At 39.7% G+C, this 19819-nt stretch overlaps 3 protein-coding genes across 4 annotated transcripts in view; 2 read left to right on the top strand and 1 right to left on the bottom strand.

Annotated features, from left to right (window-relative positions):
* The window catches only part of LOC118431860 (dihydropyrimidine dehydrogenase [NADP(+)]-like), a 24440-nt gene extending 14730 nt beyond the window's left edge, over positions 1-9710 (bottom strand). The window contains exons 1-9 of the mRNA XM_035843262.1: positions 9571-9710; positions 6875-6985; positions 6058-6234; positions 3867-4028; positions 3319-3515; positions 3053-3134; positions 2554-2644; positions 782-889; positions 213-382 (exon numbers count right to left, since the gene is read on the bottom strand). Coding sequence (XP_035699155.1) covers positions 213-382; positions 782-889; positions 2554-2644; positions 3053-3134; positions 3319-3515; positions 3867-4028; positions 6058-6234; positions 6875-6985; positions 9571-9615 — 1143 coding nt within the window. The 5' untranslated portion in view covers positions 9616-9710. The remainder of the gene's footprint in view (positions 1-212; positions 383-781; positions 890-2553; positions 2645-3052; positions 3135-3318; positions 3516-3866; positions 4029-6057; positions 6235-6874; positions 6986-9570) is intronic.
* Positions 9711-13226: 3516 nt separating this feature from the next.
* On the top strand, positions 13227-15128 carry LOC118432216 (NADH dehydrogenase [ubiquinone] 1 beta subcomplex subunit 7-like). The gene is made up of 3 exons (XM_035843745.1): positions 13227-13451; positions 14095-14263; positions 14604-15128. Exons 1-3 carry the CDS (start codon positions 13328-13330, stop codon positions 14692-14694), a joined length of 384 nt encoding a protein of 127 aa, XP_035699638.1. The 5' UTR covers positions 13227-13327; the 3' UTR covers positions 14695-15128.
* A 701-nt stretch (positions 15129-15829) lies between these two features.
* Positions 15830-19819, top strand: part of LOC118431686 (elongation of very long chain fatty acids protein 4-like) — a 10846-nt gene continuing 6856 nt past the window's right edge. Inside the window, exons 1-6 of one of the 2 annotated variants that reach the window (XM_035842938.1) lie at positions 15830-15982; positions 16553-16616; positions 17204-17391; positions 18006-18086; positions 18238-18294; positions 18711-18825. In XM_035842938.1, coding sequence (XP_035698831.1) covers positions 16559-16616; positions 17204-17391; positions 18006-18086; positions 18238-18294; positions 18711-18825 — 499 coding nt within the window. In that variant the 5' untranslated portion in view covers positions 15830-15982; positions 16553-16558. Of the gene's footprint in view, positions 15983-16208; positions 16322-16552; positions 16617-17203; positions 17392-18005; positions 18087-18237; positions 18295-18710; positions 18826-19819 lie in introns of those variants that run through there. The other variant, XM_035842937.1, reaches the window with a different exon arrangement.

The following is a 19819-nucleotide window of genomic DNA, read 5'->3' as shown; positions in this document are numbered from 1 at the left end:
CATACATCATGCAGAATGCCATACATCTTCATTGCTTTGCTTCACAACAAGTCTTGGTATACCTACAATGTACAGTAGTCAATTCTATCAGTTCCAAAATAATCTTTAATATCGCTTCATCGGCTGAAACAGCAAGCTTCACAAAATTGTGCTGGTTCATGAACAAGTTGAAGCATGTGTTATAACGAAGTTGTCACTAGGGAGTTACTGACCTCCTCTGGAACAGCCCTGATGGTGGTGAAGCCTTTACGGAACACAATGAAAACTCTCCGCGCCCCGCAGCGCAGGGCAGACGTGGCGCAGTCGAACGCGGTATCACCCGCTCCCAACACGATCACGTTACCCGACAGCTGCGGCAGCTGAGACTTGCAGCTACACATACCTAAGGATCGGTACATCACAAATGTTTATTCACATGAAATTTAAGTTGACAAGGATACATACTATAGGATATGTGCACTAAAAATAAAATACAGTTCCAACATTATCATCACAATTCACAAGACAAATAATACAGACAGAACTGTAGTTCACCTTTATCAATGGCATGGGGTAACCTATATCTATTGTATTTGCAAACAGGGCACTTCAGGACTATCAAGTCGATGAACAGTGGTTTCAAAATATTACAGTCTGAAACCATTGCCCATCAAGATGATATATATTGTTCAGAACAACAGACATAGGTTACCCTGTGAATAAAAGTGATGTAGCATTAGATGGAGAGTACTATACAGTTCTCTCTGCAAGTATGAGTACAATGATACACAAAAGTCCATACCAGGCTTGCTGGCAGCAGACACCAGAGGAAGGTAGTCCTTAGAAGTGTAGAAACCCTGCTCTACTGTCAGACCCTGGAACATGGACGCTCGCTTTGCCTGGGGAAGACCTGGAAATAACAACAACATAACATTTATGAAGGTTAGATGTCCAGGTAAACAATGTTCAAACACCATTCAATCTCTATCACAGGATAAGAAATGGAGATTTACTTCCAAACGTTTTGAGTGACATCCATTGCTCTTCTTCAGCATCACAAGAATAACTCAATAAGTGACATACGACCCATAGGAGTTAGTGAATTGACATGTTCCACCATGTTTTTTCTAGTTAACTGTAACATGCATTGGCATAATACCGGCAGTAAGACTTATACTGGCCGATCAAAAATAATGGAATTTAAAGAGATCTACACATGCAACAATAGTTATTTCTGAGGTGTGCACACTTCAGACATCTAGGTGTCCAATACATCATTTACAAAGCATCGATAACAATGCATTTGAAGACAACAAGGCCAAAAGTTTTCAATATCTTTTTCGGGGTAGGCAGCTCGTCGTGGGACAAACACACTGTCACATTCATTGCCAGATTTGTAGATCATAATTACACATGCTCACGGCATGAGACGAACATGATTCAACAACAATCTTGAATTTCTGTAAACTCAACTCATGTAAAAGTGTGAAGAACCGTTGCATAATAGCCCGGATCTACGACTGAATGGGCAAAATTGAATGTACGCAGCCATTTTCCCGCCATTTTTAATCTACGCTAGCAGTGAAGTGTTACGTCATAGCGGTTGTGACGGACAGAAGTTAAATGAAAATTCTTGACAGTATACGTCCGTTCTCTCATGACATTTTGTATGCTCATGCAGGTTTATGTTTTATGCATTTACTAACAGAAAAGGAAGGAACATCAGAGGATGTATAAAGGTACCTAGCGACAGTTAATTGTGCCGTGTTTCTTCCGGCCGGTATTTTTACCCCCTCCCAACCACGCGCCCGTTTGCCGTGTAATTCCGCGGCGTGTTACAATTACAATATTGCGCTTTTAGCAGGACAAGAGTGGCAGAAAAGTTACACAGAAGAAGTGACAAGGGTAACCTATAACAGCAACATGTAACTGGAGAAAATGATGCGTTGACAATTTGTCAAATCAGTATGGCTAGAGAAATCGTCGTAAACGTACCGGTATTATGATAATAGATGTTACTTGCATTGAATTGTTCTGCCAGTTCATTTTAGTGATGCTGAAGAAGAGTGATGAATGTCACTCGAAACGTCTGGGAGTAAATCTCTGTAACAGTTGTTTTTTTCCAGTTGAATTGTAATTCAACAACAACAACATGAGGGCTGTTCTTACACTTTTTTTAATGGGTTTGTTCAAAGCAAGGCAAGTCGACCACTAATAGGCAATGACTTGATTGATAATAGAAATTATCATACCAGGAGATAGAAGTGAACACTGGTTTTCAAGGTTTAAGTATTGTACATAGCAAGGAGGGAAATAGCTATCATCAAAAGAGGTTAGAGAGAGTTCTAAAGTTTGGCAGTCCAAGAAAAGAAGCTGTTGCTGTAGAAGGACTTTGAGACTGGTAATTGAACAGTATAACAATGTGAGCTAGAGGAAAACTCAGTGTCAGGGTGTTACACTGAAAGGCCCTCAATGGAGCAATGGCCATAAATGTACTCGCAAAATAAAGACAAATACTAGAACTAGCACTGTAAAGGAACCTTATGTTCAGGATTAAAGAAACAAAAGCCTTACCTATTCCAAGGAAGACAGCTTCATACCCTGCTTCCTTCAGAGACTGCAGTGTCCAGCCCCCCTCCCCACCTAAAGCCTTGCCACATACAATCTGAAATACAAGGGGTAAAGCAGTCAAAAACAAATCACCCAATCAAGGATCACATCATAAACAATGATTTAACTACCTGACAATACTTTCTAACATTTTGCTTGTTTGCTTTCAGACTCTTATGGCAAATACATTGTCAGCTAATGCTAGTTCACCTTTATCCATGGGGTACTAGTAACTTATATCCGTTGTATTAAAAAGAGCAGCGCGTTTAGAGATATCAAGTCTACAGATGGCGGTTTTAAACTGCAAAATTTAAAAAAAAAAGTGCAATTTGAAACCTGTCAACTTGATATCCCTTAATAACTTGTTAAATACAAGAGATATAAGTTTTATCAAGCAGATAAAGGTGAACTAGTGTTATATTACATTGTGTTGAACTATTGAACAAAACTTCATGTTTCTCACCTTGACTCCCAAATCCTTCATCTGGTCCACTTCAAATGCCACCACACTGTACGGCAGACGGAACTGGGGGATCTCTGAGGAGCTGAATATGGGACAGAAAAATGTTTTCATCACAATTCACATACAATTATTGCATCATGTGAAATCAAATAGGAATCTGTCATAATGATCAAATAGGAATCTGTCATAATGTTACGTATGTAATTCAGCCAATAGGCTACAAAACACTTTCACAATGAACCTTTCATTCATGCATTAACATTCACCTCAGCCCTCCGATATGATTGTCCCTCTCGAAGATAGTTAGATCCGTGTAGCCGAGACGAGCGAGGAACGTAGCACAGCTGATACTGGCAGGTCCGCAGCCAATCAGAGCCACCTTAGCCTGGTAGCTCTCCGGTAGATCGTCCAGCAGCGGGAGGCTGGGATCACGGATCTGTGGGATCTTCATCGCCATGAACGTCTGGATTTAACAGAAAAAGAAACAAAAATCAATGGTTCATATTGCTTTGTATAATTAATACAATGTAGCCATCTTTCTTCCTTAGCTATATGTATTATAGTACATTGTTTGCTTTGCTAAAAAAACACAGAATAACTAAGTTGAACTATAAATTGGTGGATCATCAGACACCCCCTTACAAAAATACACATTATTATGTTATACAGCCAGAAAAGCAGACACAATAGATCTATCTAAAAAAAATGACAAGAGCTTTAATCCGTCCTGCATCAAATGATCACTGAGTGTTGCCCATCTCCATTTCTGCAGCAATAAATAAACAAAATGAACAAACAACATTCATTCACTTACCTCCGTGGCAAACTGCTGGAGTCCCCCGATGTTAATTGGTCCCTCCTCAGAAGCGAACAGGTTACAGCCTCCCACACACAGATCACTGGTGGGGCAGACCATACCACACGTCAGGCCCAGGGGGTTGTCCGAGAAAATAGCCTTGGCGGATCCATAGTAGTTCTGTTGAAAACAGGAAAATGTTTCGCTATGAACATACTTACTGTTATGTACTAGTATGTTATTGGGAAATTTGGCGGTCTCAATATCACCATGTCTCTCAAGTTGTACCCAACTTTTTTTCACAAACATGACTGTTACTAGGACTTGTCATACACATGTACTCCACTAGAGGGCGCTGCATTTTCTTTTAAGTTATGTAATAGATAATCTTTACAGTTCCACCTTTGACTGCCTTTGTCAATGAGTTACTTTGTTTGGCCTAGCATTGATTAACTTTTTCTGCTTTTTTTGGCATGAGCTCTGCAAAACCTACTGAATAGCACCTCAAAATTGACTGAGTTGACATCAGAAAATGCCAGACACTGAAGAAGTGAGAAAAAAAAGTCTTATAGTTTACTATACTCTGGAAAAACAGCAATTCTTAAACACTTTGTTTTCTGTCAACTTTGGGGTGTATAAATTACTAGGCCTGTTGTACTGAAACAGTCCAGAAGAGACAGTTTTATAACTGTTGTTGGGCTCCTGTCAACAGGTGGTCAATTACTATGGAGTTAAATAGTAACTGTTACTAGTGTTAGTCTAAGATATTGGCACCCCAGCATGGGACTTTTGTTCAGACTGTAACACATAAACATAGTCATATCAATCCAAAGTCACAAGCTTATCAAGAAAAGTCTGGAGGAACACAGCATATATTGTACCTACAGGTAACTTGTGCATTTTCAGTTGAGTACAGCATACATTATACTCGACTGAAAATACACAAGTTGCCTGGCGAGGCCAATTACACTACTTTAAACTATTGATAATGTGTTCTATTTATACTTCAATGGATTCTGACAATGGACTCTTTCTATTTTATTTGGAAAGCTTGGATTTGGGGATGCGAGGTTATGTGCCCCCTAAGACCTTTCAAGATAAAATAGTTTTTAATGTTGATTTAGCCAATTGTGTCCCTTCTTGAGAAGTTGCAACCGCAAACTAAATGCAATGCAAACTGGACTTTGACCACATTCTATTCAATTATAAGTGCCTTCACCAAAAAAATGAATGGTTATGTTTTTGGTAGTGTTTGTGGCTGAGTGTGTGTGGTTCTCTAGTGTGGTAAGCCTTGCAAAGTTGTTTGTAAATGGGGGAGGGGTCTTCTTCTTGGTTGACTTGTCTTCTTTATCTGTGTTTACCATTCACCCCAAAGATCTGCAGGGTAAATTTGTAAGTCTGTTCAAAGCCAGACAATGTGTGTGGAGTTTGGAGTGTGTTGTCCTTGGTTTTCTACAGTAGGAGATGATTTATACGTTTGTTTTATTTATTTATCAGGTTCCAGTCGGGAATTTGTTTTGACCCTACGGCAAAGTAACCGGTGAAAATAAGATGCAAATCATAGGTTTCCCCTTTAGTTTGGGCTTCCTATTTTTCAGCTACCGCTATAGCTATGTATACTATAAATTTAAATATCTCCCCAAAAGCCAGTTGTTAGTAGCGTTTTTTGGTGACACAGATTTGGTCGTGCGGCAAACACTTCTGGATATTAGTGCATAGTAGCGGTAACATGGTTCCATCACCTGATTACCTGGAATGGTGCATTCTATGTGCGTTTAGTGTGGGTGTTTTAGCGCCATCTTAGATTGTGGAAAACGTATTGCAACGATTTCTCCTTTTTTACCTATCAAAATTCAAACATACAAAATGTTGACCTTTCTTGCCTTATAAGTCATTTTCTCAGGAAAGCTCTTTTTCTGTGAAGAATGCCCCAAAATTAGCAGTTTTGGGGTGTAAATTGATGGTTTTTACCTGAGTCTGTCAGTAAGGGACAAGGCACCCCTTTTTATCTGAAACATTGAATTGTCCAGAAAACAATGTTTAGAAAAGCGCTAGCGCTTTTCTGAGAGGCAGTCATTGAGGGGTAAGTACATGTATAGGAGCTCTGGTAAACTTACCTGAGGCTGATACTAAGGCTAAAATCAGCCTCAAATCATAAAAGAAACTCCGAACTGAGACCATAAAGGAATTTATGCTACAGTTTTGTCACCTTAGTTGAGATGCTGCTGATGAAGGTTTTGATGTCCAGCTGCGTTGGACAGCTCTTCTGACAGGGGGCGTCGGCACACTTCAGACACCTGGCCGCTTCCCGGAGAGCGCCGCGCTCGCTCAGAGTCGTGTGTTTGATGTCGTCGAAGTTCTTGGTCAGGTTGGCTGAGCCGCAAGACTGTGGTAATTGATACAAAACAAAAAACTTTCATCACTAATACTACAGTACCTGAAATAGCTGCTAGGGGACCCAAGATTGCAACTACCCCTACTTTAACCACACTTCATCCAAATCTATCTTGTAGGATCTTGAATTATAGGTGCAAACAAACAATATCTCAGCAGAGACGAATTCCTTCCCAGAAGTAAATGACAATAAAATTGTACACTTGTCATGCAGTTTAACAGCTAAAATGGCATTTTTCATTAGAGTTGTCATTGACACAAATACGCCAAAGTCACAAAATCACTTCTTTAAAGGATTAATACCAACAACTTTTACAAACACTCTGCTATTTTGCATATTTTCGCACGCAGAGCCTGGCCCCACCTAGTTCATGAGCACACACCTGGGAACTTTTTAAGGGGTTGGTCGCTACTGGCCAACAACTAGCAAACTTCGGGAATGGAACAAAGCTAACAAGGCTTGACTCCAGACTTCCCTTGTGCACCCTGGTGGCAAAAACTCTAAAGGCTGGATAAAAAGACAGGCTGACACATACAGGCCTATGCTTGGAAAGCTATGGACCAGGTAAATCACCCCTAAAGCCAGCCACAGAGGAGAATGGTTACCAGGCTAACTACTAGTATGGACTCACGTTGCACCCCTTGTCTCCATTCCTCTTCCAGTGTTTCTTGTGAGCTTTGGTCACCTTGGATGACTTCAGGGTGGCATGCTGAGAAATTCTGGGGTTCAGTGCCAGGATATTCTGTACAAGTAAAGGTAAAAGGACAAATAATGAATAAAATGACAGCATACATGGATAGTTAAAGTATTTAAACTCTAAAATTGCTTATTATCCTTGACATAAGCTCCCTTGGAAATGATAATCAGTCTGCTAGACTGAAGGGACCACCCTATAAGATCAATAAATAAATAAATAAAATATATCAAAATCAATTCACAAAACATAGAGCAAAACAAACAAAAAAGAACACATGCTGAGGGTGGGGGAAGTACTGTAAATGCAGTCAGTTCGCGGTGGATTAATGTTCGCGGTTTTTGCGGTGACCACTTCACCGCGAACTTAAAACCACCGCGAACATTTTTCTATTATGGTATTCGACTGCAGTCTATGGTGTTACCACGAACTTAATTCCACCGCGAAAAGTCCCTTTACCCGCTTCCGCGAAGTTAAATCCCCGCGAACTTAAATGCATTTACAGTAAACTACCAGTCCTGACTCACCTAAGCATGTTCAATTCAGCAACAACATTGACCAGAACAAATTAAGGTGCTCCAAACACCCCTGGGGCTAAATAGATCTAGCAGCTGACACCCATGTGATGTCACACCTGAATGGAGACTGTAATAGATCTCTTCCCTGCGTCTTTTGACTGGCATTGTCTTCTTCCATTCTCTCGTGAATTGTTATGTTAAATACTGAAGGACATCTTTTGACAGTTCCGGTAAACAAATACTGTATATCTGTCAATCTTCACGGCGGATTTATGTTGGCCGCTTTCACGGTGATTGCTTCACTGCATACTATAAGTTATAACCCAGTGTTGTATGGTGTGACTATTGCGAATAGCACTATTAAATGCAAAATCAAAAGTTGCATACCCTTAATTTTCTCTGTAGCAAATAGCATGAAATTAAATTTCGGTGAACTCAAAGGGTATTTACAGAGCTGGAGGCCACCAATGCCCCCAACCCTCAAGCTGAGGATGGGACTACTAGTAGGTGAGATGAGGTGAGGTGAGGTGAGGACATTTAAAAACTTATAGTAAGTTATACCCCTTCTGAGATACTGTACTGACCCGAAGGGGCATTATAGTTTATTATCATATAGCCAGATGGAGTTGGCCAATCAGAGGCCCCCATTTCCCATGGGTTATCAGGCAGTAACCTCAAAAGTGGTCGGTTATTCTAATAACCGACCACTTATTGGACCGCACCATTATACAGGGGACAGTCATGAATTTTTTTTGTACTGTTGTTTGTGTGTAAACCATGCATAACTGTCAAAAATATTATGATTGATTGGTTATGTTAATTAGGGCTCCACATGGGGAATATAGGGATACTTGAAAAGGAATTATGCTGATTTTACACATTTTCATTATGGCTTTCTAACGTGATTAAGCCGGTACCTTCCTAAATCACTTCATATATACGTACTTTGTCGTGCCCAAGTGAAAAGGCTCTGCATGGGGGGTACCAGGACTCCACTTAATACATGTAGTTTGTATTGCAAATAAGCCACATGTTGATGCTGATATGCTATCTCACAAACAGATGATTAGTTAAAATTATTAGTTAAATGATGATGATGAAATAGTTTAATGTTTGTATTATATATAGACACTATTGTACAATATATATATTGCAAATGTATTTTATGTAATGTATTAAAGTGTTTATTTGTTATAAAGGAATTTGTGTGAAATAACTGTCAGTTGGATAGGCTATATGATAATAACGTTAATGCCCCGCCTTATCCTCGGTGTATATGGTGAGATAATCCCTGGTCAGGTGCGATAACCACCTCATAAACCACCTCGTTCGCTACGCTCACTCGGTGGTTTATTCGGTGGTTATCGCACCTGCCCAGGGATTATCACACCATATACACCTCGGGGCGGGGCATTATTATAATAACCCTTTGAAGCTTAAGCTGGACAAGTTACTCATAATACCTCTTTGCAATAAGAGGCTATTGAATTAGGTAAAATACCCCTTTGGAAAAGTCTCCTGAACCAAACCTCCTAGCCTGAACTGACAGAAGAAATAATGAGTAACTTATTTGTCACTTCTGCTCCAAATAAGAAACAAACCTTGTCCAGTATTAAAGTTTAAACCTCGGTTTTCATTCAAAACGTAATGTATTTGTTTACAACTTAGTCAAGCTACAACACAAGATTCATGATGCTACAGTTTTTGGATGTTTTAGTAAACCTCAGTGTTTTTCTGCTTAGATAATCATTTCCAGCTTGTGCTGCTGACGTCATCTGTTATGGAATCTTCCCACCCCCTTTTTTTTCAAACTCCGAATTCACTGTTTAAAAACGGCATTCAAGAGCAAAATTACACCCTTGAAGAAGTATATGACGGAATGTGTTCAAAGATACAAGCTTGGAGCTTGCTTGGAGTCAACAAATTTTCCGTTATTGGCGCTAAAAAACTTTTATAGGATCAACTTGCCTAGGGCAAATCGGTACCTCGGCGCTCGGATGACTCGCAAGTAGACAAAGACAACGCAAAAACGCAAATCAACTTTTGTTCCTTTCAAGTTCAAAGGTTCAATAGCTTCTAAAACGTTTCTCAAATCATTAGGAAGATCAGAAGTACCTCAATGTCCGGAGGATCCCTGCTAAGTAACTTCTGAGATGCCATCTCGACGCTTGCTGACCGCCCGAGCTCACACCACCGATGGATCAGCTCAGATCTGGATCAGCTGACCTCAGTGAACTTGTTTACACTCTGACGTTGTCCGTTTCCCGTACTGATTTGCATACGCTGACATGATGACAGCTCAGCAGCGACACCTTACGGATTTTCTCAAAACTGCCGCACACTTGACAGTGCCGTATTGCCATGACCCTTCATATCGCTACGGTAAGATAGTGTCTGATACATTCTATGAAATAGGATAAATCAACAACGAAAGAAAAACATATGTACGACAGATCTAATTGAAAGCCTTTGGTGTTGATTTTTGATATTATAGATGGTTTTGATTGAGCAAATTTGCAACGTAAGTGATGGAATTACTGTCAGGACAGGAATGTCTTTTATATCTTTGATGTATTCTTCTAATAAACGTTTACATATGATAAAATTACATATGCATGAATGTAACATTCAGAAACGTGTTTGATCTTTTGTCTTAAATCTACAGAAGTTTACAACAGGATACAATCAGACCCTGGGTCGATACAATGTAGCTCTGACGCTTAGTTTATCAAACACAGCAGCGCAATAAAGTATTGTGTATAAAACATACGGTCTGTGTTTGCATTGCTATAAATATCGTTCAGACTGTGTGTCCGCTTATAATGTCAACGCCCTGTTTTGTGTGGCGTATTGAGCGTTCACTTGGTGACTGGGCAGTACAAGTACGTTGCCATTGTATTCTTTGAGCCTTAAACGAGTGGTTATCGACTTTGCACTCAGATAGCGCAAGATATATCAATATACTAGTAGTGTGTTGGGCAACGCATATTCACGCCCAGAGCAACTTCAGGGTCTACAATCAATTGGATCAGGGCAAGTCGGCTGCGTGGAACACTAAAGTAGGGACGGTTCGTTGTTTTCTACAAACGGGGCGAAAGAAAGGAAAGTACAGGCAAGAATTTGACGTTACAATGACATGACGAGTAGCTATTTTGATACATAACAATTAAGTAGAGCATGCGAATGCCTCCCACAAACGAACAAAAAGTGGAACATTGAGTAGAAAGGGCATGTAAGTGTTTGTCACAAAGCTAGAATGGCTCAAGGCAAAACAGGGTGGATAGGGGCCGCCATACTTGCAGTCGCTCTAATCAAGGGACTGTCAAGTTCACAAAGCTACCATTATAGGCGTAATTGCATTCAACGCTATTTGTCAACAAACGGTAAACTGCATTATCGCGTTAGAAGAAGTAATAGAAAGGCAAGCCTAGCTCATTATTGCAGCATTGGCGAACTTTAAGAGAGTTAGACTCGCGCGCACTCTTTAAAAAATCAGACAAAAAGAACGCTTCGGTGCATGAAAAAAATTAATATACAAAACTGTACCTCATCTTTTGCAATGATAAAAGTTCACCGTTTAATTTTAGCCTCATATACAAAACTTTGCAGTGGTCACTATCGGACATGGAATGTCTATTCTATTTATACTGAATGACCGTGAATATTTTCAAAGCCAGATGACGTACGCGTTACCTTTAAATGGCCCCAAAACCCCTTCAATCGGTACATTGTACAACCCCCAGACTTTGACACCCGGACCAGACCGTGTGCGTTTGGATACAGGCAACGAAACACTCGAGAACTCAGCCTTAAAACTTCACGGGGAGTGAAGAACATATCACTTTTTATCTCCAGCTTGTCCAATAATGTTCCAGAATGTGACGTGGAGATTTGAACAAGAGATTACGTGTTCGTTTGTGTCGAGTTGACCACAAAACAGTTGTGTTGCCGTGGTACTTGTTGCAGACGTGACTGACCGGTAAGAGGTACTAGTACTTTAAAAGGCTGTCCAACCTCAAACAGGATTTCTGACAGGTGGTTGAAGAACTAACAAGGTACTACAACAACGTTAACAACAACAACACGCCATGGACAAACACAGACAGACCAATCTAGGAGACCTACTTCTTCTCAAGGATGAACTGGTGGGTGGACTACAAGCATTACTGTGCGTTTGTTTGGTTGGTTATGAAATGATTTATTCGTCACGGAATAAATCAGATTATGAAACTGTGGGGGCGGTCGATATAAAGGGCAGCGCAAAATAAGTACTTGTGTGTTTAAAGGGTCAAGGTTTTTGACAAGTGCAATAACGCCGCATATGCCTTTATTTGTTTTATGTCAGAACGTGGATACACAAGCGCCTTCAGTAAGACTAAAGGACTGAAGTTGTAAGTTGTTGACGCAAACCACACGCACTAGTACTCTTTGAATAAAGCACAAAGAGAGAAAGAAATTTAAACCATCATTTCCAGACATTATCTGCACTTACGGAGCCAGCATTATTATAACACGGCCTCAGAAAATACAGCATGCAATGTATGATTGAGATAGAGGTAATCATATAGTCTGACTCAATATTACTCACAATGAGCATTACGTCATGTCCGACAATCCACTGGGACAAATGTACGCATATTACTATGTAAAGATGTTATGACAGTTGTACACGTAAATACTATCCATTCCAGACTAACTTACAACAGGGCGACCACCGAGTGCTGACTCACACTGCAGAACTTGAAGAGGTCATCAGTACGCTTCAACAGCTGCACTTCAACAAGGCTCCGCAGGGTGACGCAGCTCGTCCCCCAGCAGAGGTGACATCGCAGGCGAACATGGAACATTGCCAGAATAGGTGTCAAAATAATGACACTAAACCTGATCGACCTATAAAAAGAGTCAGATTTGTTCGCAGTAAGAGAAAATAGATAGTCATTTTTCAAAATAGAAAATTGAAAACTGAATCTGACCCTGAATGTTGATAGAAAAGAGAAGTGAATATTTCCTGACAGTAGTCTTCAACATATACTTTCTGACAACCGCCAATAATATATCTTGAATATACTTTTACCGACAACGTTGTATATAACTTGTATAAGATATCAAACACGCGACTGCTGCGGAAATATTTTCCCTTTCGGATTTGCGCTGGAAATTGCTGTAGTAAATCATTCTACAGAATGAATCTTACCAAAAAGGGTGAATTTTCACGCAGATATACAACTTAATAGACATATACATGTAACTATGAACTCGTGTCTCAATACATGCACAGCAAGATTTAAGATCATTTAACACACTATAACTCATTTGGAACTGATTAAAAGCCGAAAATGTCATGCACTTTTCTTCTACTGCTCTTTCTGCCGTCGTTCAAATAAAGCCCCAGTACGTCATTTTGTCGTCACTACTTCTTTCGTACATCATAAATAGCCTTCACTGTATATGATAATCTGTTACTCAATTAATCAAATAGAAATCGTCTCACTTGTGATAACGTAATAGGCATTGATACAAGTACAAGAATCACCATTTTTCATTAACACTGCAACATAATATAGCACAATACGCTGCATTCATTAATGGATAGGATTTTTACCAGTGCTTTGAAATTTTCCCAAGACTAAACCAAAAGTCTTCCAAGACCGTCAAAAAGTCTGGTTGTATGCAAAACTTATGATATGAAATCTGTCTTTCTTACTGTGCAGTATCGCCTCTAGTGGAGTATAGAAGTACTGCAGACATACTACAGCAAATCCCGTTGCATGACGGGAAGGAAAAAAGGTCACTTTTTGTGGGCGCCATGTTGGAGACCTTGTAGGAGGAGTTGTTGTTTTTCCACCGAAATAAAAGACACCTTTCCACCAACATGGGGGCCCTTATATCCCACAATTATAAGGCCTACTTTGGAGAGGTGGACTACACTCCGGATCCTGAGAGCATGCCGTCTTTCGACCCCAATTATGGCTTCCAAGAGCCGAGAGAAGAACGAGGTAAAATTTCTACATGTTGTTAGGGTCATATATACTTTGTAGTACTACTAGTAGAACAAACATATATATTCGTCCGCTTTATACAACAATACCTATCTTTCTTTGCTACAAAAAGAAATCCCTTAACCAGCAACATAACGTTAACATTTTCCCTTATGATGTTATGAGATTTCAAGTTCATGAAATCTCTGTTTTGACTGCAAGAAAAATAGTGAAAGCTCAAGATGTTGAAAAATTCCACAAAAGTGCCTGGAATTTTTTACTAAAATTGTGATTAACAGCAGTAGGAAATACTTGCTGTAGTTCCGTTTGTACGTTATGTTTTTGAATGCACGTTGTTCTTAATTCCTGTGTGTTGTCAGATGTTCTTTTGCAAGTTATATATATGTGGAACAAGTAATATGTGTTCTTAATGATTGAAACAGGTATGGCATGGCAATCACAATTCGTCAGATAAAAACTCTAAATAACTTTATTGTTTATTGTTGTGTCTCAGCCACCATCCTTCTGACGCCTAGTCAACTTGAAAGTTACATAAGCTATTGACTTTTCTGTTGGATATCATGTAGAAACAGATAGATCCCTAGTCCTTTAAGCTATAGACTAAAACAATAACTGGCTTTGTATACATTTTACTTTACAGTGATGGTAGCTACACAGAAGGAAATGGCGGATGCGAGGGTGCCAATGCAACTACGGGACTACTGCGCCCACAAGTACATGGCGTGGATGATGTGTCGGCGTGACCACATGCCCAACCTTTGGGCCTGCAAACATGAGAGGCACGAGTGGGACCAGTGTGAATATGACGAGTAAGTGATAAGTGTATAACAGAGGGGTTTCAAGCGCCGCCAAACTGACCATGCCAATGACTCTGAGCCTTTGGCATAGGTGTTAGTGGTGCTGGGTTTTGTGATCTGGCGGCCCAGGTTTGGGGCGAGTTAAAATCCTGGGAATATGGGAACAACTTCAACAAGTCAAGAAAGGAGTAGAAACAGTTTCCTTGCTCACAAACCCAGCACTGGTGCACCGCTAATATAATAACCATTAGGCCAAAGACACACTTTTTAGATAGTGTTAACTACTAGCTAGTGTGTATTGATGTCTAATGACCAAACAGTAACATTTGTTTGTTTCTTTTCTGTTTTTCAGTTGGGTCCATCGCATGAAGGAATGGGAGAGGGAACGTCGGCTACTGAAGCGGAAGCAACTGAAGAAAAGCCTGGAAGGAGAGGAGGAATAATGAAGACAACTGCTAGATTCAGATTTTCTCTCTCTCTCCCACCCTTTCCATAATGATATATCATTCAATACAGAAGATCTAAAAGTTTATGCATTTACTAATGTGTGAAACACCATTTTCCATACACAACATGCATCTAGATACTCTTATCCAATTTCTAGTAAAAATCATTTGACAGCAGATGATAGGTGTAGACCGATTTCTTACATATACTCATTCCCGCTCTGAGAGAAAACCTCTCTTCAAAAAACAACAACAACAAGTATTTTATGTTTACCGAGTATGACACATTGAACTATTGTTCTAAAGTAGTTGTGTGCCTCAGTTGTCGATATACAGGTGATTGACATTGGCTTTGATTGCTCATTTACCTACCTGTTCATGTACAAAGTATGGTGTGTGGAGTAAACACAATAAAACACTATAGAAATGGGTGTGATGTTGTCACTGAGTTTGGTGTGTATTTTAATGACTGCACAAAGCAAGTTGAAACATAACTGAAGTTGAAAAAGGTTTATGAAAATTTGACAAGATGATGATGAATATTGGTAAGCAAATGCAAACTCTTCCCCTCAAAAGTATTACATTTGCTTGGTTAGATTTTGCTCAAATTCAAGGATTCTATATAATGTCCTTGCTCAAATGCATGGACATTCCAAGACATTCCGATTAAATCTTGAAGAAACGTGAAGAAAGTATCAAAGGTAATTGGATGTCAGTATTTTCCAGTAACTTACTTTAATGCATTTTCAAGCCAAGCTTGAAAGTTGCCTCCACTCCACCCTATCTTTCATCAAGGACTAGATTTCCTTCACATCTGACAGGTTTGTGTCGGCTCGGGGGTTGTTGATGAAGTTATCCTCAAGATATGTATTAAGATTTCCATTATTCCAACTTTATGAAAGTACTTACTCCATCATTCTAGTTAAATATAAGTTCACACAAAAGCAATACAGTTGCACCCCTCAATATATTTCATAATGGAATCGTCCCCAGGGTTGCTTGGGACCTATTCATTAGCCTCGAGGGGTAGTACTGAATTATTGTTAAGGCTTTTTTCATCTATAAAGAACACATATTATGCTTAAAGTAAGACAAATGTTAGATTTATACTCCCATATTATAATCATTGTTGCTATACTTTGTGTACGATAAAGAAATGACTATATTACTTTGGCGCCCCTACCGGTTCAAATGAGATAATCCATAGCTACTGGTACTGGCGCGATCAGCAGACGAATTTTTGCAGAGGTCTAGACCAAGGGTTCCCAGTTCTGTGGTTACACAGGTAAGCAGCTAGATAATTGTTTGGAAGCTGTAAGAGTTTGTTTTCTATAATTTTTTTTCTTGCAGCTTTTTGAACTTTTACCCCCGATCCAAAGGGGGGGCCTGTCCTCATCAGACAGTGGCAAGCTTGTAAAACGCACTGTATCCTGCCGTTGCGACTCTTGGAGGGCCTAGGGCATATAAATTTGTTTGTAAAATATATTGTATACGGCAGCCCTCACACTATATATGATACCAGCAACACATGGTCGTCATGAAAAGTCGCCACGATGCACCCGCTACCGCCAACAAAACCGGCGAACTTTGACCGCCAGACCGTTATCTCCAAGCAGATGTTGAGGTGAAAATCGTAGTGTTTTTCGACTGCCCAGCAGTACTCTATCGCAAATATTACCCAATATCGCTTAACATTATATCTTCAACAATATACTGCCATTTTTAGAATGTAGACTTGCTGTGAGTCCTCTGATTGATTAATGTCATTATTATTGCAGTAATTATTAATTCATCACATTATCTTCCAAACACAATTGCTCTTATAAGTTATATAAAGTTGCCATCTCCATAACAGGTAACAATGACAACCGTCCTGCATGATGCTGCTGAATACTACACCTGGATGGTGGAAAATGGAGGTCTGTAAACTCATTGCTGTCATAATAATGATTGCTCCCAGAACCAGTAGATTATACATTTGTATATTCAATTATGACTGTTAGTAACTGAACAGTATTTTTAGATTTCTGGACCTGATTACAATACTACAATAGTACTAAAGGTAACTATATGATGAGCCCTTTCCGCAGAGATCAGAACGCATGTCCGGCGACAGGAATTCTAGGAAGTCAAAGTTAAATTCCCAGAAAAAGAACACAAAACCCATCTGGATGTCGTTATGCAAATGAAAAACAATTTTGGAAACATGGTTGCCGCACATGCGTTCTGATCTGTGTGAGAGAGCATATTGTTTTTTGGAGAGCGAGACCTTACTACAACTACAAGTCTCTGTGACTGTGAATGCTACAAATTGTACAATGTCTATTGGAATGATATTGTTATTTTTTACATTCAGTGTAAATTTTTATAAGTGCTACTACCTAGTAATTATGCTAGATATTTGCACCAAAAGACAATCACATCACTCAAATAATTACTTTTCATTTTCTAATTAGTTCAAATGCTGGTCCACTGATTCTTTTTCCTGTTCATTTTTTTATTTCAGATCCACGAACAGACCCCTGGTTCCTGGTCTACAGCCCCCTCCCTATTGTTGTTCTGTTTGTCCTGTATGTACTACTCTGCGTCTATGGTCCAAGGATCATGGAAAAGAGACAACCCTTCAACCTCAAAACCATCATCATTCCATACAACTTTGCCCTGGTGGGTTTGTCTGCGTACATGTTTTATGAGGTAAGTGTTATGTCTGAGATATACAGCAATAATGATATTATTGCTGAAATTTCAGATTATTACACGTTTAGATAGCATACATACCAGTACTTTAATAAGGTTACTGACCAAAAGGTCATCCTAGCTGTTGTTGCTCACCTGGCTTGCATGTGCACTGTTCATTATGCTTGTTGAAAAGAGTTGGGAGAATTCCCCCAGAACAATGAACATGTAAAATACTGTACATTGCATCTGTCTTCTCTGCCAGGACCAGTGGACAAGTAGCTCTTGAGTGAGCTTAACTGAATGGAAATTCACTTTATCTTTTTTTATTCAAGGGTTTTGAAATGACAAAGGAGATGTACAAAAGGCTAACTACGTTTTGATTCATGACTTGTATTAACTTATACAGGTACAGGTTGCACTATAAAGGCGTTCTCGCTTATCAAATTTCCTCAACAATAAGTGGTAGCATGGTGGTAGATACTGGTTAGTAAAAACAATGCATTAGTTTTTCATGCATTGAAGCTGTATTTTTCAATATATAAAATATGATAACAGTATTGCTGTGTTCTAGTATGTTAGAAGTTTTATTTATACTAGTAGTATTTTATCAACTTTTTCCTCCCTCATAGTTCCTTGTGACAGCCTGGTTGTCTGGGTACAGTTTGAAGTGCCAGCCTGTGGACTACTCCGCCAACTATCTTCCTATGAGGGTACAGCAAAAAATATCTTTTCGTTACTCCACTTCATCATTCATACAATTACACACTTTCATCTTTGTTATCTAGGTTTGGTTTGATCAATATTGATTCGATGTTTTATGAATTATTCAAAAAGTTATACTAGTTTTGTTTCTGTCTGCAGATGGCCAGAGTATGCTGGTGGTTTTTCTTCTCCAAAGTTATTGAGTTGATGGACACAGTAAGTTGATCAGAATACTGTTCACCTGAAAGGTTATACATGTATGTAAAGTTGTACATAGAATACAACGCTCAGGTTTATTTGGTATCACCCGAGTTACCAGCCTGAGACCAGAGCGTGATCCAACCAGTAGAAGAGCTGGGACTGAGGGTGATGTGTTTTATATATGTCATACCCACCATATGTCAAACACACCTTTCTATGTGAAACGTTATGTCATGTCATGGTGTCTTGATCGTAAGTCGGTGCCTTGGTGCACAAGACAACAAACCTATAGGTACTATACCCTATGCATGTTTCAATCATTCCAAATACATGTATCAGTGTTTTGACTCTAGTATGACAAGTTAGCTTCACAGTTTAGAAAGTATTAACTTTCTGGCAGAGTTAAGATAAGACGTGCATGTATGTTTCAGGTGTTTTTCATTATGCGGAAGAAGTCTAACCAGGTGACATTCCTGCATGTGTACCACCACTGCACCATGATCATCAACTGGTGGCTCGGGGTCAAATATGTAGCTGGGGGACAACGTGAGTGCTTCAACATTGTAATTGGTTAACGTAACAATCTAATTGCCTGCTCTGATTGCTTGCATGTTTTGTCTCAAATGTGGCTCACTTATGTTTCAGAGATACTTACTGCTGTGAAACTACTTCTTAATGATGTTTGCTTCCCCACAAAGGAGTAACACTGTATGTCTCAACCTGTGCATCTTTCTGCAATTTATAGTACATTTGTATGCACAATGCAGCATTGCTATACATCCTCAGTGCTGCTATAGTTGTCTGTGGACTGTATTAAAAATTTTCAAAGCAGTATGGAAAGTTACCTATTCTTCCTGCGCAGTGACTGGCTCATCCATATGAAGCTATGGGGTAGTGCCTGGAGTCGCGCGGCGAAATGATTCGAATCCATTTTCCTCTGTTAAAACGGATGTTGGGTGGGAGGGGAGGGAGGATTGAAATTGTTCGACCCTCGTCTAGACAAATTTGACAACTCTTATTACAGATGCACGGCATAGCAGCAGTACTAACTTGCGCCGCCATTCACATTTCTATACATTAAAACCAGCCTTAATAAAATCCGTTCGTTATCTTACAAACTTAACGCAAATACATTTGCAAGCATTTCAGAATTGTACCAATTCCAAACATCACTCCTCTCGTGTCTCCCTCCCATCTCTTTCTCTACTCATAGTTTACCTTTCGCCGAGCTACCAGGCTATGCGGATGAGTCTGTCTAACTACGCAGTAATCAGTCAGCTTTTGCCTTATATAGATAGTTCACATGGACAAGCCAATCACAGCGCAGGAAGAATAGTTACCTATTCTTCCTGCGCAGTGACTGGCTCATCCATATGAAGCTATGGGGTAGTGCCTGGAGTCGCGCCCCTTCTTTTCTTTGCCATTCACTTTCCCTCTTTATTCTTCCCCATTTCCTCCTCCTTCCCTCTTCCTTCCCCAATCTCATTCTTTATACCATTTCCCTTCTTTCCATTCCTTCCTTCCTCCCCCTGTCTCACTA

This window comes from Branchiostoma floridae, chromosome 15 (genome assembly GCF_000003815.2).
Source record: "Branchiostoma floridae strain S238N-H82 chromosome 15, Bfl_VNyyK, whole genome shotgun sequence".
Taxonomy (NCBI): Eukaryota; Metazoa; Chordata; class Leptocardii; order Amphioxiformes; family Branchiostomatidae; genus Branchiostoma; species Branchiostoma floridae.
This window is presented reverse-complemented; position numbering and strand designations above follow the sequence as displayed.

Excerpts from the sequence above, each read along its gene's own strand:
- LOC118432216 (XM_035843745.1), top strand. The coding sequence starts at position 13,328 with ATGGGGGCCCTTATATCCCACAATTATAAGGCCTACTTTGGAGAGGTG. Across the intron at positions 13,452-14,094 it reads AGAGCCGAGAGAAGAACGAG|TGATGGTAGCTACACAGAAG; the intron begins GTAAAATTTCTA and ends TTTACTTTACAG. Across the intron at positions 14,264-14,603 it reads GACCAGTGTGAATATGACGA|TTGGGTCCATCGCATGAAGG; the intron begins GTAAGTGATAAG and ends TCTGTTTTTCAG.